Genomic DNA, 24796 nt, shown 5'->3' on the forward strand with positions numbered 1-24796 from the left:
AGTCTAGTGATTTAAATCAAGTTCACCCTGCCTAAAACTTTGAAGTATGTATCAGGATTGATGCCACAGTTGCCTGGCTGGGTAAGAACACTGTGTGTGTTACAACAGGAGCCCTGCGGCCCCGCAGTCAGTGACATTGCAGCCATGCCCCAGCCCCCCAGTCTGTGAGCGGGGACAGGGAAGGCTCCCTGGGCGTGGGATTTCTTCTCACGCTGTTGGCTGGGTGTGCGCCCGCTCGGACTGGGACAGCCCCTGCCCTGTTCCCACCCCCTCGGGAGCGGGAGGTCAGGGCAGGTGGCAGGAAGAAGACCGGGCTAGGGCTGGAAACTGCAACCAGCATCTTTCGCTTCCCGCCCGCCGCCGCAGCTAGTAGTTGTAACCCCGCCGGGCAGCGACGCGAGCCCGCCCTGCGCCAGCCCCAGAGCCGCCGCCGCAGCCACAGCCCGAGCAGGGCGCTCGCCTCCTACAGGGCAGCCGGCCCGCAACCGGGGCGGCGTCAACAATCACCAGCCTGCGCGCGGGGCGGAACGGCGCGGGCAGCTGCTGGTCGTCGCGCGAGGGAGGCGCCCTGCGCCCTCCAGCCTCAGGGGTAAGGGGCAGAGCGGGGGGGAGCACGGCAATGGGGCGCTGCTGATCCTACAGACGAGGGGACCGGGCCTTGCTGTTGTGGAGGGAGTGTGTGACTGGGGACATGTAAAGGGGCTTTGGTTAATGCTGGAGGGGGCGCTGGTTAACTGGAGGTTGGGGGGAGAGGTGGAGGGGGCCCTGCTTGCTGGGGAGGGGCGGGAGACCGGCGGAGGCGGCGCTGGTTAATGGCGGGGGGCAGGTGGAAAGGGCGCTGGTTGCTAGAGAGGGGCGCTGATTAATGGGGGACAGGTGGAGGCGGTGCCGGTTGCTGGAGGGGGGCGCTGATTAATGGGGGACAGGTGGAGGCGGTGCCGGTTGCTGGAGGGGGGCGCTGATTAATGGGGGACAGGTGGAGGCGGTGCCGGTTGCTGGAGGGGGGCGCTGATTAATGGGGGACAGGTGGAGGAGGCGCTGGTTGCCGGAGGGGCAGGTGGAGGGGGCGCTGGTTGCTGGAAGGGGGTGCTGATTAATGGGGGGCCGGCGACAGGTGGAGGCAGCGCTGGTTAATGGCGGAGGGCAGGTGGAGGGAGCGCTGGTTGCTGGGGGGGCTCTGGTTAATGGGAGGCAGGTGGAGGGGGGTGCTGATTAATGGGAGGGTGGGGAACAGGTGGAGGCGGCGCTGGTTATTACTGCGCTGTGGGGATGGAGATGCGGGGTGTGAGTGGGCGCCATATGGCCGCACAGAGGTGTGGCGAGCGCTGCAGAGCGCTTGTGGCATGAGGCCACCGGCCCTGCAGCTCAGTTCCCCGGGCTGCTGGTGGTGCGCATGGAGGGACACGGGAAGAGGCGGGCTGCTCCTAGGGTTAGGTTTTGAAATGATCCAGCCGCATCCCCTATTGCAGAAAGCGAAAACAGTGACTGTTGGAGGGGAGCGGCTCTGACTCGCTCTTTCGGCTCCATCCCGAGTGTGCGAGATATGGCTGGGACTGGGAACATTAAGGGCCGCGCTGGCTTCCAAGCCTCTTTCTGTCCTTGTCAGCCTAACCTGGTGCTTGCCACAAGCCCGCGATTTCCTACTGCCAGTACTGATGAAAGCCTGTTCTGACCTGAATAGGGGCCGGGGCTCTTTCTGCACTGGGTGGGCTGGACAAGGGAGGGCTTAAGATAAACAGTTACAGCCACATTGTCATTCAGATGTTGCATAGAGTGACTCCCCTGGTATACTTGTAAATAGATTGCTTCAGCTAATAAGTAGTCAGGAGTGGATGCTGGGAGAATCCCTCATAAGAAACATGCAATATTTGTGCGAGACTAAACCTGTTCTTGTTAGTACACAAACTACCCTCCCACCAACCAGACTTCCAAAGGATATACCTGAGGTAGCTCTGACTACAAATAGTATTAGTGTTAACTGAATCAGAAGTGTTACAGGAACACTAAGGGTAAAATTTAATTTTGTTTTCTCTGTAATTATTTTTTACTTTAGCTTGTAAGTATTTTTATAACTTTCTTGCAGGAGACAGCATGTTTTCAGCTGTTGAGAGTTTGAATATCTTTTGGCAGTAAGATGCACAGGAATTTATTTAATGCTTTTATGTGGCTTTCCCCCTAACTTACTATGTTTTATGCAAAGTTAGTGGCTTTCTCTGGAGGCATAATAGGTCTACTCAATACTCCATATCTCTAGAATCAGTTAATGTTAACTCAATGGTTCGGGGAAAAAATACAAGTGGCAAGTAGGAAACTTTACCAGTCAAATGTGTTTGTGGGCTTGAGGTATCAATTTCTGAAGAATTTAAGCCCCCCCCCATTTATTTTATTTTTGCCTTTTTGGTTGCAAAGAATGTGAATGGGTCTGGGGCTGTCTTCCTAAGTCTGCAGATCTTTTGACAGTAGTGAAACCATCAAGAATTACGTCAGTCTCACTCTGCTGCTGCTTGGGAAATTATGAAGTGTAGCAGAGTCAAGCTCTGAGGGTGTATCCACACTACAAAAAAGGATGTGTTTAATACATTCTAGTAGCTAACACATGTTAAGTCCTAGTGTAGACAAGGCAGTTGTAGTTTTAAAATGTTTTAGCTGGCTGACATAACCACATTTTCCCTTGCATAGACAAAGCCTGCTTTTATTCACAGGAAAATGAGGGTGAGGTACAAGCAGTTGGAACTACACTCTCTAAAGCCCCGTTTTGACAGGCAAAAAGGTGCATTTTCGCTTGTTTGCTTAACATAATTGAAAAGCCCTCTTTGTTACTAGTTCAGTTGCACCATTAACATGCTTGATGCCCTCTTAGCTGCCCTGTTGTTGCCAAAAGGTGTGTGTGTGGTGGGGCGGAGGGAAGGTTTAGGTTAGAATATAGAACAGGAGTCGGCAACCTCTGGCATGCAGCTCGCCAGGGTAAGCGTCCTGGTGGGCTAGGCCAGTTTGTTTACCTGCCGCATTGGCTGGTTTGGCCAACCATAGCTCCCATTGGCCGCAGTTCGCTGTCCCAGGACAATGGGGGCAGTGGGAAGCAGTGCGGGCCGAGGGATGTGCTGGCTGCGGCTTCCCGCCACCCCCATTGGCCTGGGACGGCAAACCGTGGCCAGTGGGAGCCACAATCTGCTGAACCTGCCGACGTGGCAAGTAAACAAACTGACCCAGCCCACCAGGGTGCTTACCCTGGCGAGCCGCGTGCCAGAGGTTGCCAACCCCTGATATAGAAGCTAACACTGTTTCCACATGTTAGCTTGCATCTTAACCAGGGTTAAGAGGGCTTTCAATTGAGTTGAACTAACAGGATTGAAAAAAACATGCCCTCTTTTTTTCTCTGAGAGACAAGGAGGGTGAGGTAATATCTTTTATTGGACCAACTTCTGATCAGGTCTGAGAGTATCACAGCTAAGCACAAAGTTTGTTTAGCATAAATAGTTAACGCATATTCTAAGGGACCATTCAAGGTGAAATGGCCCATTAACATCCTGGCAGTCACAGGACAAAAAAGAGAGGCTGGTGGATTACAGAATGTTGTAATGAGACACAAATCTAGTATCTTTATTAAAACTGATTTTTTGAAGGTGGTGTGCAGGTATCCATTGAGGATGTGGGCTGACAGATCAGATATGGAGTGGTCGTTTTGTGAAAAGTGTTTTTCCACTGGTAATATGGTGTTTTTGTCTTTTATCATTTTTTCTGTGTGAATTCATTCAACAGGATAGTGATTGTCTGGCTTCATCCAATAGTTATCCAGTAGTTATTGGGGCATTTAGAGCACTGGATGAAGTATACCACATATTGTGATAGGCATGTGTAGGACATGTGGATCTTGAAAGATGTGTGTGGTAATGGTCATTATAGCAGTGGAGATATGGCTACAGGTTTTGCATCTGTTGTTATGCCAGGGTCAGGTGCCACTTTGAGTTGGTGGGTCTGTCTGTAGAGAGCTCGCTCTTGGTGATGAAACTGGAGGGTTGTTTGAAGGCAAAAAGAGAGGGTTCAGTCCGGAAGAGGGACCCCACACTCTCCTCTGAAGTGCCGCCAGAAACAGCGGCAACTGATTGAGCCGCCATCAAGTGGTGGCAGCTCAATCACTGCCGCTGTCTTCGGCGGCACTCTTTCGAATCAGGCCTTGCATGTCCTAAAGCTGGCCCTGGATGTGATCTGTTTCTCTAGTGGAGTGTCCTTATTTGGTGAAGGCAGTTTTAAGTGTGTTTAGGTTTGTGTCCCAGAGGTTCTCCTCAAAACATATTCTGTGGTAGCCGAGTGCCTGTCTGTAGATAAGATTTCTTGGTGCATTTGGGTGGTTACTGGATCTGTGAAGATAAATGTGGTTATCTGTGTGTTTCTTGTATATAGTTGTCTGTAGGGTTCTATTGCTGAAGCTGATTGTGGTGTCTAGGAGACTGATGCTGGTTCGGGAATGTTCTAGAGGGAGTTTGATACATGGGTGGTGTATATTGAAGTTGTAGTGGAAATCTGAGTGAGTTTATTTCATCTTTACAGAGGATGAAAATATCATTGATATGTCGCAGCTATGTCACTGGATTTCTGGTATACTTGTCCAGAAATTCTTCCTCAAGATGGCCCTGTCAGATGGGACTAGGGCGACCAGACAGCAAATGTGAAAAATCGGGACACGGTGGGGGTTAATAGGAGCCTATATAAGAAAAAGACCCAAAAATCGAGACTGTCCCTATAAAATTGGGACATCTGGTCACCCTAAATGGGACCCAGTGGGAAATAGAGGATGAGAAACCTTTTTACTTCCAAGAGCTGGGATTTCAAGCTTCATTCATCTGTTAGCTAAAGGTGAGTACAAAAAATGGGGTCCTCTTCCTGAGAGAATCCCAGAACCACCAAGGCAAATATTGGGTAGGGTTTCTCCAGGGTATTGCTTCTGCCCCTTGTGTAGGTGGGGTTCCCTCATCTTTCATATCAGCCTCTGCCTAGTATGTGTTTCTGGTAAAATGTGATATGCTGGTTAAATCAGTTGTGAGTAATGTTTCAGCAATTACTTTGATCAATATGTTATAACTAAAATGTTTAACAGAAGAAAAAAATAAGCCTCTTCCAAAATTATGCTTAAAGAGCTGCTCTCTGCTCCTTATTTTAGGTGCTCAGATTCCATGGCGATGAGTGCAGCATAAATGGCAAGGTTTCTGGGAAAACTTGGGAATTTTTTTTCCAAATATTACATTTACAAACAGATATGCAGAAAACTGTCTATGCAGATCTGTCTGCTTTAGATAACTGAAAGTGTAAGAAAAAATATTCACTTTCTTTTTAGCCAGTTTCCCCGCCGCCCCAATGAAATTCAGTAAAATAGCTATTTTCACATTGAAAACATGTTCGCTGCAAAGCTGCTTTCACTTCAAAATGGATCTTGTTCTATGTGATAATATATATATTTTATGTGGCGGTTAGTTTTTAGTGAAAGTAATTCACAAAAAAAGTAAGGACCCAATTCTGCTCCTCTTATTCATGAATAGTACCTTCCTTTGACAAGTAGTCCTATTGACTTAATTTGACTACTCATAGAAGTAAAGTATTCAGCATGAGACACATTGTAGAATTGGGCCCTGAGTAAATTTTCACATACATAATGATATTTAAGAATTCCTTACTTGCGTATCTTTCCATTTTATTATAAATGTTTCATACACATCTATAGTAGGCTCATTATTTGCATGAACAAACATTGGACTATACACGCTGCTGTGTAAGCAGATGTGACTACTGAAGTAGCACCTGCTTTATACCAGGGCTGAACCTGGTCTAATCTGCTTTATAAAGATGAACAGTGATCCTTATCAGAAGATATTTACGTATATATCAGAGGATATTTCTGCAACAGCATTTTCTTAAGTTAGCATTTTTAGGGCCCTGATCCTGCAAATACTTACGCACATTTAATTATATGTATTTGAATAGTTATTTGAAGCCAGTGGATAAAGGTATGCATTTTTATAAGCATCACTGCCCTAGATTTGTAATCTCAAGTCTTGAAACTGTTTGAATTTATTTGTAAAAGACAGCACACATCTGTGGTACTGTACAAATATTAATAAATACTGGAGCATAGAGTTGGACTTCGGTAGCAGTTGATCTGGTTTAATTCAGTCTTCACCAGTGTTTCTAAAACTAATATTTTTACTTTGTATTCTATTGTATGTAAAGTAAAGATTATATTATCCTGTTTAACTATAAAACAAACAAGCTTTTGAATTTACACAAAGCTCTTCTTCAGGTCTGGGAAAGAAGACCTGAAGAAGACTTCTGTAAGCCCGAAAGCTTGTCTCTGTCACAAACAGAAGTTGATGCATAAAAGATACTACCTCACCTACTTTGTCTCTCTAATAATTTATTTAGAATATTTTTGTTGGAACATTATCTGTCTATCATCTAATGGCTTCTTGTAAGGTTGGTCAGTTTCACTTAAAGGGCTACATAATACTATGGAATACATATGTGGGTGGCAGAATTAGATTTTTATTTTTTAGATGGATAATATTGATGTTTACATTTAAGCATTTGTTTTTATTGATTTTATATTTTCACAGTTGTGGGAAATTGGTGAGGAGTCAGACAATAATTATTTCACGATAGTAGACATTGAGATTCAAAAAGTTAAAGCTTTGTAACCATTAAAGCACAAATTGTGGACCTCGTGTCAAAATATGCAAAGTAAATATTCTTAAATAAAACTCTAATAAATTCTTAAGCAGCATTTTTCTTATTTTTCCTATCTGTAAATTCTGATTATCATTGATGGAAATAATTGTGTCAGTTTGTGTGTACATGGTGAAATTGACATTTACTAACAAAAATCTAATCCTTCCAAGCCATACATATTTATATATAATATAAAGTTTGTTGTTGTTTTTTTACAGAAAAGATCATTATCATGCCACAGCCTTATTTTTTTAAACAGACCCTCATTGGTTGTACTAGGGTGTTCCAAGTTCAATAGATATGACATAATAGTGCCCTAAGGTTTTGTCCACAACAGATTTTTTTCCTAAAAATTTTCCACTGTTGTAACATCGATGCTGTCCACATGTGATAGTAGATAAAGCTGAATTAAGGCAGTCTAGCCCTTTGAGCACATTCCACATGGGTATGGAAGTAGGTTTCAGCATTAAGATGAGGGGGGCTATTCAGACTACTTGGAGCTATTGTTTTAGCTGTTTGCAGATATTAATTACACCAGGTCACATTTTCAAGCTTTTCTTTGCTATCAGGAGGGCTAGAAACATTTTTCTAATGTGAAAACGGGGACTGATCTCTTCAGTGGACTCTAGGAGACAGGACCCTGTAATGCCTATTCCGTACTCCAGTCCTGGTACTAGCTGGGCGTTCTACTGTAGTTTGGTGGACAGTATATTAACAGTTGCGTGGTATATCTGTTCTGAACTGCAGTTTATCTTATGTATGAATACTGTGAGTGCAGATGGGGAAAAGATAGCGAAAACTGCTAAATCTTAAAGAAGCACAAAATCTTATTTACAGATATCCTGGGCAAAAAAGCAAGAGTTGAAATACACAACAAGCCGTTGTTTCTAGAATAATAGATGTTAGAGGGAGAGAGACTGGCTGTTCCAATATTTTTTTTTTCTATCTCTTAGCCGAGGCAGGTTCTAGATTGTGCTTGGTAGTAATTGGGAAGGTTAGAAACTGCACAACAGTCAAGCTTTAACAGTACGTAAAGATTTGTCTGAATTTAAAGACTGCAAAACAAAATGAAAGCATGATTAATTTAGTTATCACCTTTTCTCAGTTGCTTCTAGGTAATTTAAAAAAATGAAGATTTTTCCATCATGTCTATCCGCACAGGATCACTAATGAGCTACAGTAGAACGCAGACCTTCAAACAGTTAAGTGCTCAAGAGGTAAAGCAACATGTTCTTGGTTCCTTTTTTTTATGAACTGGAAATCCTCTTATGTTATTGCTTTTCATTTAATTTAGATGCAGTAGATGCTATATCCTTAAACTGCTGTTGATTTCATGATGAACTTGGACTTTAAGCCCAACACAAATTGAAAACCAAATGTATTATTTATTTTATGAAAAACTAAAATTGGTTGTGACTAGTTAGCTTTGATTACACCTGTGCATTGTATACCTCTGTTAGGTTTGGCCATTGATTTCAGATAACTCATTTAAGACTTTACAGTAAAATTGTATCTAACTAAAATATTTGTTTGATAACTAAACATATCTAAGAGAGTTTCTCTTTTCAAGCTTTTTCCAAAGCCTGAAATATTATCTCATTTAAGTGGGAGTTGTTTTGAAAGTAATTAAAATATCTTATCTAAGTTCTGAGACTAGTAAACTGCTTCTGATAAGATCTAACAGGCAGCATCTTAGAGTAAAAATATATTCAGTGTAAATGTTATAGTTGTAGAACACTTGCAGTAAGGTGTGGTGTTGACGTGTGTGATAATTAGGGCATTAGTGTCCTAAAAGGCAGCACTTCTTTACTGCATAACTGATTTAACAATGAGTACTCAAAATAAGTTTTAATCAAACGAACTGGTTGCTAAATATTTATGTTCTTATAAGAAATGTTGGTCTTGATAGTGCTGGTTTATAGTGTGTGTGTGTGTATTAAATATGACAAGTTTGGAAATGTCAGTTTTTAAAAATGAATCTTGTGAAAAAGGGTCTAAAGCAAATCCAGTGTTTAATGGAGTATTTCCCTAACGGTTTAGGTTATTGAATTCTAACTATGTCAAACATACAATAATATATGCTTGTCCCCAGTAACTGTTCTCCAGCTAAAATGAAAATACTTCAGTTTTGATTTGGATACTTGTTCCTTCCCAGATTCCAAAGGTGCTTTGCTCTGATCTTTAAACTAACGGGACTGTTGTCTGCTGTCAGGCTCTGGTGCAGCTTGTTTAGTTTAAAAACAGTATGTATCTAAGCAGCTTCTCCCTTGCAACTATTAGTTTACAAGAATTACAGTTCCTCTTTTTTTTCTTAACACTTTGTATTATGCCAGTGTGTTTAAACATCTTAATTCAACACAAACTAAGGACCTATTCCTGTAAATGGCACATTCTTAACTTTACCACGAGTAGTTACATTGAAATAAATAATATTCATGGTAGTAGAATTAGGATGTGCATAAGTGTCAGCAGGATTGGGGCCTAAAAAAACAGGATTTCTTCCTCTTCCCCTTATATATTTTGCTTCCCCCACCCCCGAACGTATTTTAGTAACTTTGTTTTCTCAAAAATAACTAAAAATAAAATAGTTGTATTGGCCATTACATTTGTGAAGCATATAACTTTTTGTTGCCAGTCCTGAACTGTTATGTTGTTGTGACCTAAACAATGGAAATGCAACAATATTACAGAGATTAGAGCATTTTTGTAACACTGGTTTGACTAAACTCTGTCTTTCTCTGCAGTGCTTAATAAAACATTGTGCAGTGTTCTCCTGAGAGAACACCATAATCCAATTGTCTTTTTTAATTTGTTTTTTTTTTTGTCTTAGTTGACCAAGCAAAGCAATAAGGTAACTGTCTCCGCGTCAGTGTATTCATGGAATGCTACAGTGTTTGCTCCAGCAAGGATTAGCTGTCTTGCTCAGACACCTCAAATTTCAGATCTCTCAGGTATGACTTTTATAATTTGATTTTCTAAATTATAGTCTTAATTGTTGATTGCATGGCATGATAGTCAGCCTGTTAATAGAAATGGTAGAGATTTGTATAGTTCTTTAATTACCGAGAGCTAACTGACCTGAAATCGAAAATTTATTTGTTGGCTGTTGAGATGAGTCAGTAAAAAAGTGTCTCCTTCACTCTGCCTCACTTCCTTGCCTTGAGAAGAACCTGCCATCCATTCTGGTCAGAATAGCAATCTGAGTGCTCAAAAGCTAAAATGAATGCTTCTTCCCATGAATAATCTGAATGGTATTTGAAAATAAAGACTTTGCCCTTACTCATGCAAATAATAATAATTTTGTTGACTTCAACAAAGCTTGAATACAATTTGCAAGATGAAGCCATTAGTAGGAATATATTAGTTTTTAAGATCAAATTTTGAAATTACAAGTAACACTTCTGATGTTGGCAACATAGGAGCCCAGAGTAAAGATGAAAGTTTATGATGATGGGTTAGCCAGTCTTGGATTTTAGCCAGTGCTGACCCAGAATAAAACCCAACCATTGGAAACACTCAAATTTTGAGGCAACAATCACATTACTTCTACTTGGACAGTCCCTTCCGTTGTGTACTTAAGCTTTGCTTTAAATGATGTGATGGAAAGCTGGAGAAATCAGTAGAGAACGTTGAAAGCCTCAGAAGGAAAGATAATCTCTTTGTCATTATTACCTTAGTGCCTAGGAGTCCTACTTATGGGACTCCATTGTACCAGGCACTGTAAAAACACAGAGTGAAAAGACAGTCTTTACCTAAAGTAGGGCCGGCTTTCAGAAGTGTGGGGCCCAATTCGAACATTTTCGGTGGGGCCCTGGCAGGGATGACTTAAAAAAAAAAGTGGAAAAAAAAGCCTTTCATTTCTGTCATGTATTATTTACTTTCCATAACTTTATGAATAATAAAATTATATATTATATACATTGCATCATATATGCTGTTGATTGGCTATTAATGATTGCCGTTTCACATGTGTGGGTCCCCGCCACTCCCTGGGGGTGTGCACATGTGTTGGTCCCAGCTGCTCCCTGCCCCCCTCATTGAAGCAGGTGTGCAAGGTTACTGCCCTGGAAACTGCAGGGCAGCAGTGGACATGGGGCTGGCTGGAGGCAGGGTAGGGTCTGACTGGAGGTAGGGTCTGACTGGAGGTAGGGTCTGACTGCAGGCAGGGCAAGGGGTGTGGGGCTGGTTGGAGACGGGTGTGGGGCGGGCTAGCTTCAGGCAGGGCCGCAGGGGGGTGCAGCAGGGGCATGCAGGGCTGAAGACAGAGGAGTGCGGGACTGGCTGGCTTCAGGCAGTGGGGTGCAGCAGGGGTTGACTGGAGACAGGGCAGGGGGTGCGGGCTGGGCAGGGGGTGCAGGGCTGGTGCGGGCAGCTGTGTGTGGGGCTGGCTGGCTTTGGGCAGGGCTGAAGGGATGTGTGGCAGGAGACAGGACAGGGGGGTTGGCAGGGGCTGGCTGTGGGCACGGGGTGCAGAGCTGGCTGCAGGCAGAGGGGGCTGGACTGGTGTGGGCAGGTCAGGGGTGCAGCAGAGGCAGCTGGAACCCCAGCCCTTTAAGTAGCCCCCAAACCCCCTTCTACCCCGCCCCGGACCTTTTAAATAGCCGCAGGAGTGCTGGGGAATGCATGGGGGAGGGAGGGCTCCAGCGGCTATTTAAAGGACCAGGGTGGCAGAGGCAGCTGGAGCCCCAGTCCCTTTAAATAGCCCCCAGAGCCCCTCAGTGCCCCAGGGCTCTGAGGGCTATTAAAGGGCCCAGAGCTCCAGCCGGGGTCGCGGGGCTTGCCACGCTCTGGTTGGAGCTCCAGATGGAAGAGCGGGGCTTGCCGCGCTCCAACCAGAGCCACCGGGCTTGCCGCACTCCAGCCGGAGCGCGGCAAGCCCCGCGGCCCCACTCTCCCGGATGGAGCCCCAGCTGGAGCGCGGCAAGCCCCGCTGCCCCGGCTGGAACTCTAGCTGGGAGAGCGGGGCCGCGCCGCGCTCCTGCCGGCGCTTCGCTCAAAGGAGTGGGACCATGGAAGACCCTGGAGCAGACCGCAGCCGGGGACCAGGGTAAGTGGGAAAAAAAAATTAAAAAAGGTGCCTAAGGCACGGGGCCCTCTTAGGCACGGGGCCCTCTTAGGCACGGGGCCCGATTCCCCGGAATCGGCCAAATCGGCCTAAAGCTGGCCCTGACCTAAAGAGTTTACAGTCTAAGTATAAGACAAGAAACATCTGATGGATATAGACAGAATGGAGTAGAAAGAAACAATGAGACAACTTTGGTCACTGTAAGAGGTAGTGGTACCAGTGCCTAACTGTTTTTCTGTAGGCATCCTGGCTACGAGTTTTAAGGCGGTAGCTTTGCACATGTTTATGGGGAGCTCCTCCCAAGCATGAGTGGCAGCATGGGAGAAAGCACAAAAGTTCTTGTTTGAAACTTTAACAAGTGGATTATAGAAGCTGACATTATGGGCCGACTGGATGTAGGAATCAATATGGTTGGAAAATAACTGCTTGGAAAACTGTCCCCAGAGAGTAGTTATCAGTGGTTCACAGTCATGCTGGAGGGGCATAACAAGTGGCGCCCCGCAGGGATCAGTTCTGGGTCCGATTCTGTTCAATATCTTCATCAACGATTTAGATAATGTCATAGAGAGTACACTTATATATTTTACAGACAATACCAGGCTGGGAGGGGTTGCAAGTGCTTTGGAGGATAGGATTAAAAATCAAAATGATTGGACAAACTGGAGAAATGGTCTGAAGTAAATAGGATGAAATTCAGTAAGGACAAATTCAAAGTACTCCACTTAGGAAAAAACAATCAGTTGCACACATGCAAAATGGGAAATGACTGCCTAGGAAGGAGAACTGCAGAAAGGGATCTGGGGGTCATAGTGGATCACAAGATAAATGAGTCAACAATGTAACACTGGTGCAAAAAAAGCAAACATCATTCTGGGAGGTATTAGCAGGAGTGTTATAAGCAAGACATGAGAAATAATTCTTCTGTTCTACTCCATGCTGATTAGGGCTCAACTGCAGTATTGTGTCCAATTCTGGGTGCTACATTTCAGGAAAGATGTGGACAAATTGGAGAAAGTCCGGAGAAGAGCAACAAAAATGATTAACGGTCTAGAAAATATGATCTACATATGAGGGAACATTGAAAAAATTCCATTTGTTTAGTCTGGAAAAGAGAAGACTGAGAGGGGACATGATAACAGTTTTCAAGTACATAAAAGGTTGCTACAAGGAGGAGGAAGAAAAAAAATGTTCTTCTTAACCTCTAAGGATAGGACAAGAAGCAATGGGCTTAAATTGCATCATGGCAGGTTTATGTTGGACATTATGAAAAACTTCCTAACTGTCAGGGTAGTTAAGCACTGGAATAAATTGCCTAGGGAGGTTGTGGAATCTCCATCATTGAAGATTTTTAAGAGCAGGTTGGACACACACCTGTCAGAGATGGTCTAGCTAATGTTTAGTCCTGCCATGAGTGCAGGGGACTGGACTAGATGGCCTCTTGAGGTCCCTTCCAGTTCTATGATTTTATGTCAATAGTAAATGAGAGATGATAGGTAGGAGGAAGTGTAGATCGTGAAGGGCCTTGAAAGTGAAGACAAGAGTTCATGCCTGCAGTGGAGAATGAGGTGCCAGTGGAGGGATAATATGGTCAAAACGACTGGTTAGGAGAATGATTTGTGTGGTAGCATTCTAAATGGATATGAGTGGGGCAAGGTTGCATTTCTCAAGGACAGAGAGAAGAATGTTGCAGTAATTGAGTCGTGAGATGAAAAGAGCTTGGATGAAAATTTTAGCTGTATGGATGGATAAGAAAAACCTTATTTTAAGAGAGATTACACAGAAAAAATCTGAACGATTTAAACATAGCCTGGATGTGAGGACCTAGAGAGAAGTCCAAGTCACAGATAATAACCAGGCCTAAATGACAAGTGGAATGATGGTCTTGTCCATAGCAGTCAAGAAAGTGCAAGAGGGTGGTTGGGGGTGGGGGTGAGACGATTAAGAACTTTGTTTTAGTCATGTTTCAGAGGGGGAGCCATGTTAGTCTGGATGTGTAAAAGCAGCAAAGAATCCTGTGGCACCTTATAGACTAACAGACGTATTGGAACATGAGCTTTTGTGGGTGCGATGTTGAGTTTCAGCTGACTGTTAGACATCCATGAAGAGATGTCAGAGAGACAGCCTGAGATTTTAGTTTGGATAGAAGGAGGCAGGTCTGGATTAGAGAGGTTGAGCTGTGAGTCATTAACATCAAGATGATAGTTGAATTCGTGTTGGCAGATAAGATGACCCAGAGATAAAGGAGAATAGAAGGGGATTAAGGACAGGACCCTGTGAGACTCCAGTGGAAAGTTGGAAGGGAGGATGAGCCAGATCCTCCAAAGGATGCATTGAAAGAGTGATTAGAGAGGTAAGAGGAGAAGATGGAGTCAAATGAGGAAAATGTTTTAAGAACAACATGGCTGGCTATCTTGGAGGCTACTGACCAGGAGCGGATTTACCATGAAACAAACCGTGGAGTGGCATAGGGTCCCAACAACAGGGGGCCCCCAAAATGCAGGACAAATATCTGACAACCAGCCCCTGAGTCCCGGCTGGCGATGCAGCAGGGCTCAAGCAGACAGGCTGCCTGCAAGCTGTGGCTGGTGGCCCCACGCCACTCCTGGAAGTGGCCGGCTGCTGACACATATCTGCGCACCCCTGGTGGGGTAGAGGAGGCGGCTCCGTGCACTGCCCCAGCCCAGGCAGAGCTCAGAGACCCACTGCCCCACTTCCCCTAAGGGGCACACAGAGACGTGCCAGCAGAGCTAATGTGGCTCCCTGCCCGCTCTGAGTCCCTCCCTTCACGCTGCTTCCTGGAAGCAGCCAGCACGGCCCTTGGGGGGGGGGGTGTCTTTACGTGCTGCCCCCACCCTGAACGCTGACTCCAGAGCATCTGGGAACTACGGCCAATGGGAGCTGCAGGGGCGGTGCCTGTGGGTAAGAGCCGCTGCCAGAGGGGTGTGTGTGCCAGTTGCTTTAGGAGCCGTGCCGCCCGAGGTAAGCGCTGCCCCCCTGCCCCAGCCCAGAGCCTGCACCCCTCCTCCCGGCCCAGAGCCCACATTAAGCACCCAAACTTCCTCCCAGTGCCTGCCCCTCTGCCCCTCCTCCTGCACCCCAACGCCCTGCCCCAATGAGGAGGAGGATGAAGAAAAAAAGAATGAAAAACGTTGGAGGGTGGGGAGAGATGACAGAGAACGTTGTTTTTTCTTGGCTGGGCCCCGAAAATGAAGCTGTGGACAGGGTTCCACTCATTCTAAATCTCCACTGCTACTGACAGGCCAAGGAGAATGAGGATGGAATGCTAGTTCTGAGATTTGGCTAAGAAGAGGCCATTAGAGACTTTAAGAGAGGTTTCAGTGGAGTGCAGGGAGCAAAAACCAAATTTGAAGAGATCTTGGGATGGAATTGGGGGAGAAGAGCTCCAGACAGCAATTGTACGGACAGCAGGTTCAGTGAGTTTACAGATGATTGGGGGAAGGGAGATGGGACAGAAGTTGGAGAGAAAAATGGAGCAAAGGGTGAGAGAGACTAAAGCATGTTTGTATTGTGAGTGGAAAGAACCAGTGAAGGTGAGAGGTGAAGAAGAAGAGTAAGGAAGGAGATGAGTGGGGGTAAGGGCTACCAGAAGATGGGATAGGGTGGGGTTACTCATGGAAGTGGAGAGAGTAGGGGAGGTGAGCAGGCAAAAACCTACATCTGTTACAGAGGAGAAGGTGGAGCAAGCTGTAGGAGGGGAAAGGGTAAGTCCGTGTCATATGTAGTTAATTTTCTCTTGGAAGAAATTGATGAGATCCTGTATGGGGCAAGAAGTAGAGGGAGGAGGAGAAGGTTTGAGGAGTGAGTCAAAGATGTCAAAAAGGCAGCTAGGATTGTGGGTGTGGGATTCAATTAAATTGGATAAGTACAGCTGTTTGCTTAGGATGATGGCAGAACTAAAGGAGGAGAGAACGAATTTACGGTGGGGGAAGTCAGCCTGGTCATTGGGATTTTCACCTGAGATGCTCCACAGCACAAAAGCAGGATTGGAGGAAGATGACGTTGGGGGGCAGGGTGACCCGAGCCAGGACTAGGGGCTGGCAGGCAGAATTTGTGATTGGAAAGAGTGGCAAAAGAGTCAAAGGTAGAGGAGAGGCTGTATTTTGAATGTTTTGTCTTATATGAAGGATGATGTGCATTTGGGGAGGGAGACATGCAAGTGCACTCTCCCCGCCCCAAGAAAACAAATCAAAGTACAGTAGAACCTCAGCGTTCTGAACATCTCGGGAATGGAGGCTGTTCATAACTCTGAAATGTTTGCAACTCTGAACAAAACACTATGGTTGTTTCAAAAGTTTACATGTGAACATTGACTTAATACAGCTTTAAAACTTTACTATGCAGAAGAAAAATGCTGCTTTCCCTTTATTTTTTTAGTAGTTTACGTTTAACACAGTACTGTACTGTATTTGCTTTTGTGTGTGTGTGTCTCTCTGCTGCTACCAGATTGTGTACTTCCGGTTCCAAATGAGGTGGGTGGTTAACTGATCAGTTTGTAACTCTGGAGTTTGTAACAATGAGGTTCTACTGTACTGCCCTTTTTTTGTTTTTGAAAGTCTTTTAGCTTTTGGTCCCTGTCTCTTTGAGTCTATGCTGCTTAAGTAACAAATCAGTAGCAACGTGATTTCCACAAGCAGTGGGATCAGTTCATTAATGTTTAGCAGTTTTTCAGATACACCTTAGATTTCTCTTTTTGAGATGTGCTTTTACAATATTGAGGCTGCTAGGCTGAGCAAAGTGACTGGGGTTTTTCTTTGAGTCCCTAAATTAGTAAACTCTCTTACCTAACAAACAATTCCAGCACATACTGGCTCCCAGTTGAGTGGGCCTTAGTGAGATTTGTTGCCAGTTGTTTTTAGTTGAGATTCATTTCCTGACAATGTCCAAGGAGACAACTCCTGGACAAAGGTCTCCCAGACTTGCCACTTTGTTCCGCTTGTGGTTCTTGGCATTCCCTCTGGTCCAAATAAATCGCCCTTTGCTCTGGATATGAAACTTGTTGTTTGCACCTATTCTCAGACTTTCACAATCAACTTATCTGCTGTCAATGATACACATGCCCATTTCTTTGTCTTATGAGGTCTGATAACTTATCTTGTAACATCAGCCACATGACAGGGCCCTTCATTTCATGACTGATGGTAAGGTTTTCCTAAATTTCTTGATGAAGAAATGTTTGGTTCTACAAGTCCATAATTTGTAGTTACCGATTGCAGTGCATACTAGTACATCATATTCATGATGTCAGACCTGCTTTTAAAAATCTTACCAAATTCTTCCCTGTTCTGTTGACCTCCAACTTTGCAGTAATTCACTTAAAATTGTGAAATTTTAGCATATAGAGCTTTTGATTTTTACAGTTGTTTACCGAGGGTCCAGACAAAAAGCTGCTGCCATTCTGAATAGTGGATTCATGGTCATTTTGGCCTTGTCTTTTCTGGGATTGAAAGGAACACATTCTAAAACTTGGTGTAGGCAGAGCAGTGTAGTCTTTAACCTGTGCTAAGCTGGCTGAGCCAGTACTGGGCCCATACTTTCAGTTGGTGTCTCCTCTGGATCCAGCAGGAGTATGAGTGAGTGTGAAGGCTGCCTGCAGTGAAAGCACCATATGCCCTTGCCTTCTGTCCCCACCAGCTAGGGTCTGGTCTGGATCCAGCAGAACTATCAGTGAGTGGGGAAATGCTTCAAGAAGGGTAATTTTTTCTGTGAAAGAAAGCACATAAAAAATGGGAAGGTTCTTGTAAAAGCATTCTATAGGTATCCATTATTCCTTTTTTTTTTAAAGTGAATTCTGTCATATTTTATACTTCAAAAATAATTCCTTATAAAGATCTCAACTTGGTGCCTGTTTCTATCTATTTGCAGACTCAGTAAGTGTCTTTGTAAAAATGACGTTTGCAACTGTAAAGGATATAAACGAAAGTTTAAATTCTAAATATTACACCTTTCATTACCTTTTTTGTTTAGTGGGAATCTTTCTTGCCTGCTTGTCTACACTTATAGTGTTGCAGTGGTTGTAGTGGAAGAACTTCTCCCATCAGCATAGGTTCTCTACCTCCCCAGTAGCTATGTTGATGGGAGAAGCCCTCCTGTCGACATAGAGCTGTCTGCACTGGGGATTAGATTAATATAACTGCATTGACAAGGGATGTGGATATTCCATACTCCTGAGCAACATAGTTATATCAACATAAGTTTGTAGTGTAGATCAAGCCTAAGTCCTGTCGGTGAAGACTCTAGCACTTCTTTTTTGACACAAAATATATGACTCCTTTGCCTTTTGTAGTAATCTGTATTCCTCTGTCTTGCTAAACTGTTATGTTCCATTCTTGCCTTAATGCAGGAGATAGTGTAAGGACTGGAGCAGAGTGTGTTTGTGGTTTTTGTTGTTTTTCCCTGTTCAGAATTTCCTGAAGGCTTTCTTTTGAGCTCACACGTAGTTTCCAGCAATGACATGTGGGACCGTATTGGGATAACAGTTTAAATGTTTACTAATTATATATGCTTGGCCAGGGCTGGTGCAAGGAAGTTTTGTGCCCTAGGTGAAACTTTCACCTTGCACACCCCCCCATGGCAGCTACTATGCCCACCCGCCCCTTCCACCAGAGGAACCCCCAGTCCCGCGGCAGCTAACCCCGCCTGCCACCCCCCCCACTGGGGAGCCCACCCCCACCCCCCGTAGCTAACCCCACTTGGGGATCCCCCCACTCTGTGGCAGCTAACCCCACCCGGGGAGCCCCTCCTCCATGGCAGCTAACCCCTCCCAGGGAGCCCACCCCAGCTCACCTCCACTCTACCGCCTCCGCTGAACATGCTGGCGCCACTCTAATTCTCCTCCCCTCCCAGGCTTGTGGCGCCGATTGGAGGAGAATTAGAGCGGGAGCTGTGTGCTCAGCAGAGGAGGCAGAGTGGAGGTAATCGAGGCGGAGAGCAGTTCCCCTGTGCGCCCCCCCCACCCCAGCTCACCTCCACTCCATCTCCTCGCCTGAGTGGGCTTTTAGGCGCACTCAACCACTAGGCGCTCTAGGCGGCCGCCTAGTTCTTGGCTAGGAATGGCTTACTTTACTGTTCATCGATCGGCAATAGAAACATTTCCAGGTTGCAGGATACAAGATCCCTAACCTTCCAGTGGAGGTGGTGTTGGGGGGTTTGTTTGGATTTTTTTTCCCCATTGAATGTATTCTCTACTCATGCTGTAACTAGTAACCTTTTTGATGACTTCCTAACCTCTTGATCCCTTACTTTTCCTAAACAGATGAGTACTCAAGGCCAGCCGTGATTGGGCATGCAGGAAATTTTAGATCATTCCTGGACAGTACTGCAGCCATAGAAGAAATTCTTGCATCTGTTTTAAATGCATCTGCTATTAAATCATCTTTGCTGCCAGAGAAAACGGTATTGCAGACAACTGAAGATCCAGACAGCAATATGGAACACTGGGAGGAGAGTACCTATGGTGATTCTAATGATGACAGTGACCATGATTATACACATCACAATATTGCTTCTACACAAATGGATGTTAGATTTATGAGGCATAAGGCATCTTGGGATAATACTCAGTGTAGTTCTTCTAAATCTTCACTGGATTCCTCATCATGCCCACTTTATCCTGGCAGAAGCCCCATCACTTCAGCTTTAAATAGCTCATCCCATTTGGTAATGTCTCCTCTGAAATGTGATTACTTTACCCAAGTGACATTAACTGGAGGCACTATCACATCATTGACGAACTCTGCTATTATGTGTTCAGAAAAAGAACTTAAAAACTCTTCAAGTTCACAAGACCAGCCTTTGGCTTTTAAAGGAATCTCTCCAGATTCAACAGCTAATGAGCTGTCAGCAGTATTTAGGAATTCTGAGACTTCAGAACCCATGCCACTCTCAGATGAAGGCAGCAATGCTTTGCACCCGTGTTCACAGTCAGCGCCCTCTGATCAGCAAGGTAACTTTCATTTAATCACTTCCAAACCTTTTCCTGTTAAGACTGTTTTAGTACTAAGGGATAGACCCAAATGAAACTGGTCTCACTATGGTGATATAACTGATAACGCAAATGCTGCCACTTGAGACTTGTCCACACTTGAAATGCTACAGTGTAGACCAGAGGTGGGCAAACTCTGGCTCTTGGGACCCTCCTGCCTGGCTCCTGAGCTCCTGCCCTGGGAGGCTAGCCCTTGGCCCCTCCCCTGCTGTTCCCCCTTCCCCACAGCCTCAGTTTGCCTCGTCACCGGTGCAATGGTCTGGATGGTGGGGCTGTGAGCTCCTGGGGCAGTGCAGCTGCAGAGCCAGGGCCTGACCCGGTGCTCTGTGCTGCACAGTGGCATGGTTGGCTCCAGTTGGGCTGCGCGGCTGCCTGTCCTGGTGGTCTGGGTGGCGTGGCTGTAGGGGGTTGGATAGAGGGCAGGAGAGGTTGGATAGAGGGCAGGGGAGTTTGGGTCAGGGGGCAGGGGTGTGGATAGGGGTCGGGGAGGTCAGAGGCGAGGAACAGGGGTGTTGAATGGGGAAAGTCAGAAAGGGAGTGGGGGATGGATGGGGTGGTGGAGGGCAGTCGGGCAGGAGTTCCAGGGGCAGACAGGGAACAGGGGGGTTGAATGGGGTGGCAGGGGCACTGGAGGCTGTCAGGGGATAGGGAACAGGGGGGTTGGATGGGGCTGGAGTCTCAGAGGGGCTGTCAGGGAGCCAGAAGCAGGAGGGGTCACATGGGGGTGGGGATAGGCTATGCCTGGCTGTTTGGGGAGGCACAGATTCCCCTAACTGGCTCTCCATACAATTTGGAAACTGTATGCGACCCTCAGGCCAAAAGGTTTGCTCGCCCTGGTGTAGACACTGCCTACTCTGATGGGAGGGATTCTCCTGTTGCCATAGATAATCCACCTTCCCAACAGCTGGTAGCTATATCAATGGAAGAGTTCTTCTGTCAACCTAGCACTGTCTACACCATGAGTTAGGTTGGCTTAATTACACCACTTGGGTGTCGATTTTTCCCACCCTTGAGCAATGTAGCTCTGGGTCAACCTAACTTTATAATGTAATCCAGGCCTTGGAATGGGACAGAGTGAAGATGGAGGAATAACAAATTAAGAACAGCTGTTCTCTGGGGACAAACTAATCAGTGAAACTCTGAACACATGCTAGTGGATGTATCTGCTATTTTCTTGTTATAAGAATGCTAAATGATTCTAATTTAGTACTGAATCTCTAATAGAACATAAGTCATTTAATTCTAATAATGCAGATAATGTAATTTAAGAGACTACTACCTAACTTTATCTTATCTCAGAATTTCCCTTATGCTAAAAGCAAATAAAGTAAATCTTGGCATTTTTTGCTTTAGCTAATGATTGAATGATGTGCTGGAGGGGCTGCATGGGAGACCCTTAAGATGTTTGACACCAAATTGCATGCAAGAAAGAGTGGTGATTTCCCTGACTCTGATGGGAATTAATCTCCTTTGTGGGTACTGCTATATCATCCTATGCCACAATTGACTTATACCTTCTGCAGAATATATATATATTTTGCTTTTGGAATAGACCAGATTTCACCAAAAGGCAGGTATCCTCAAAGGGATGTTATCTTCAGACTAACACCAAAAGCTCTTCATTTGTCATCCACCTCCTTCAAATGATACAAATTTTAACACTGTGCTGTATTTGCAATATACGCATATTTTGTTACTAAAAAAAAAATATTTATTCCTAAGAAAGTGCATATACTAAGTTTGCTTGTTCTGGAGCATTGCCTCCTGGAATTGTTGTGATAAAGAACTTCTGTTTTATAGGAATCTATTTTCTCATCAGTTACTCTCCACTGTTCTTTATGAGCACATAAATAGGATCAGGGAGAAGAGCTTTACAGAAGCCTCTTGTTCTAAATACATTGCTGCTAATAAGCTTCAGTTTTTATTTGTTTAGTCATATGAATAGTACAGTCCCCGACTGTCACCAATGGAAAATAAAGTTCTCTATTATGAAGGTGCAGGACAAGTAGTGACATTAGGGGGGATGGCATGGTCTAGTCTAGTGGACAGGGCACTGAACTAGGAGTCAGACCTGGGTCTCTTTCTGTCTCTGCCACTGGCCTCCAGTGTGTGTTTGGGCAAGTTGCTTCATGCCCATTTCCCCTCCCATCATTTGTCTGTATTGTCCTTTAGATAGTGAGCTGCTATTTGCAGCAAGGACTGTCTCTTCTGATGTGTTTGTACAGTGCCTAGCACAATGGGGCCCAATCTCAGTTAAGACATCTGTCTGCTACTCTAATACAAGTAACTAAAATGGTAACTGATTTGATTTTTACTTAAAAGAGACCTAAAGGTGGAGAGAATTGTGGGTTTGTGCTCTCTTCCCCTTCTTTGTGATTAGAAAAAAGGCTTGAACTATAAGTCTTGTTTCTTCAGAATTTGATTTTTTTTTCTGTTTTTATCTTAGAAATCTCAGGAATGTCAAATCTTTTGTACTCTGTTTTGCTGAAGGTCTCCAAGGAGCCAGAAACCCTCAGTGAATTGGAGCAGAGAGTCCTGTGGTACCGTATAGACTAACAGACGTATTGGAGCATGAGCTTTCGTGTGTGAATACCCACTTTGAAGTGGGTATTCACACACGAAAGCTCATGCTCCAATACGTCTGTTAGTCTATAAGGTGCCACAGGACTCTTTGCTGCTTTTACAGATCCAGACTAACACGGATACCCCTCTGATCAGTGAATCGGGTTTCCTTTCATTGGTATCTGATATCATAATTGTATTATCTCCTCAGTGGTCCAGGAAACCTAAGGTTGACAAGGTGTGAATTTCTGGTGTAAGGGTGGGAAAATCAGGCTGCCCTGGTATCATAAATAACTGTTCCCCCACCCTCCCCAAACCCCCTCAAACAGATTTGTTTCTATTTTTGTTACTCTAAAATCAACATTGTACATGTGACAGACTCTGTGGCTCCACCCTCAAATACTCTAGTCTCTCTCATCTGTAAATGGCTAATGTCCTGTTAATTCAAAACGTCTTGATCCTGCAGTGAGCTTCTTAATGGGCAGACCCCATTGCAGGATAACTAGTTATTTGGGACATATAGTTTCATAAATACTGTGAGCAGTTGATTAATGTGGCCTGATGATTGCGGATCCAGTTATTCACAGTTGTTCACTGAACCAGCCACAATGTATGTCGATCCTCTCCGGAATAGACAAGGGAAGAAACAAACTACACCCATGTTTGTAACCAAGTACAGCTAGTCATGCAGGTTTGAATAGTTTAATCCTGGCCAAGTCTCCAAGCTGTTGCCAGGGATTGTTATGCATTAAAGTTGCATGGAACTATCTGTCTTATTGCAAACAATGTAGGCTTTTGGCATGTCTCATGAGTCTGATGAAGTTGGCTAGTGTAGTCAGAACGGGTTGAGGGGTGCTAAAGATGAAGTCAACACTCAAAAAATGTCCTTGCCTGTGTTAATATTACTGTAGATCCTAATTCCCTCGCCTTCCCGCCCATCAGGTGCTAGGGTCTTATCATTTGAGCCCTGCAAATCCATGGATCTCCATATCTGTGGATGTAGATGTGTATATATGCGGACCATTTTTGCAGATTGCGGATCAGATGCAGATACAAATTTTGTATCTATGGAGGGCTCTACCTATCATGCATAGTGGAATAGGTCTTTGTCAAATTATGACTTCTGTTTCTGCAATCTCTTCCATTCTGTGTGCTGACTACAATTTTGCATTTTGTGCTGGAAAAATGTTGTCAAGGCCAGTCTGTTGCGCTGCATTCTAGACTGGTGCCTAGCCCAGGAAAGATGTTTGGTGCCTTGTTGAATGACTATAATTGAAAAGCCGCCAGATCATCAATTTTGACTGTTTTGCAACTGCACTCAATCCCATGGAATAATGAACTCTCTACTCAGACATCTGACTGGGGAAAGGGGCTGGAATGTCTCAGTTTGGGCACTTGGGGAAAAAAAGCATAGACTGTATTTAAGAAGGGGTGTTTCTTAGTGGAGCAGGGCCATTTACTACCACTTCCAAGAATATCTGGAGGTAGGGGGAGAGAGAGGGAGGGACTCTCTACCTAGCCTGAATGCTGAGCTTATCTTTGATTCTCAGAAGGATGAGATAAGATTGATTTCTACCTGAAAACAAGCTTTGTCCCCCTCTCAAATTCCACCCCCACCATTTAAATGTTGATGTGATTCCTGCTGCCCTGTCTCCCACTGCTAAGGAAGAAAAACAGGAAAATGAAAGTCTTGATGTTTAAATCCAGACAAACTGGTTTTTAATGGAATTTTCTTTTGAACTATGAAGCTCTTTCTACTTATCCTGTGAAACTTCCTCTGAGGACCTCTCCAAAAATCTCTGATTAAAAAGGGCCACATTAAGGTGCCCTCACCCCCATGACTTCAGTACAGTTTAATTTTAAATGCAAATCTCTACCTTTGCTAGGTAACTGTTTAAATGAATGGTTTTTTTGGTCTTTGAGGTGATAGGTGTGTGGCAAGCAAAATGGCTGTTACTTCCCTTTAGGTTTATTTTTTTGCCTAGGCTACTCAGAGTAACCAGTTTCCTAATGTGATTGTCTGAAATGTCCATTCCCAGACCCCAGCAGGGTTAGAGCAGTGATGCACAGTGCCTAGCAAGCAAACTGACAATTTTGTCCAAGTGAGTGAGGTAATTTCTTGTATTGGACCACCTTCTCTCTCTCTCTCTATAACAGAAGTTGGTCCAATAAAAGACATTATCTCACTCACCTTCTCTTTCTAATAGCCTGGGACCCACATGGCTACAACGCCGCATACAGTTTTATCTGTCACAGTTTGCAACATGTTGCTGTCAGGTCCCACCTAGCTTCCTCCTACAGACTGTGTGTGCAACCCTGCTGTTATAGCCAGCTGGCACAGTTCTCTCTTTCCACACATTTACCTGACTAGGTCGGTGGACGTTTATCCTACTTGGTAGCTACAAAGTACGGCTAGCTCACTCATACTGCAACGGTGCATACAGTGATCT

At 44.8% G+C, this 24796-nt stretch overlaps 1 protein-coding gene across 2 annotated transcripts in view; it reads left to right on the plus strand.

Annotated features, from left to right (window-relative positions):
- The first annotated feature begins 245 nt into the window (after positions 1-245).
- RUBCNL (rubicon like autophagy enhancer) overlaps positions 246-24796 on the plus strand; it is a 40269-nt gene continuing 15718 nt past the window's right edge. The window contains exons 1-5 of one of the 2 annotated variants that reach the window (XM_030565234.1): positions 246-589; positions 4549-4854; positions 7823-7934; positions 9548-9668; positions 19056-19745. In XM_030565234.1, coding sequence (XP_030421094.1) covers positions 7863-7934; positions 9548-9668; positions 19056-19745 — 883 coding nt within the window. In that variant the 5' untranslated portion in view covers positions 246-589; positions 4549-4854; positions 7823-7862. The remainder of the gene's footprint in view (positions 590-4548; positions 4855-7822; positions 7935-9547; positions 9669-19055; positions 19746-24796) is intronic. The other variant, XM_030565227.1, reaches the window with a different exon arrangement.

The sequence above is a fragment of the Gopherus evgoodei genome, chromosome 1, assembly GCF_007399415.2.
Source record: "Gopherus evgoodei ecotype Sinaloan lineage chromosome 1, rGopEvg1_v1.p, whole genome shotgun sequence".
NCBI lineage: Eukaryota > Metazoa > Chordata > Testudines > Testudinidae > Gopherus > Gopherus evgoodei.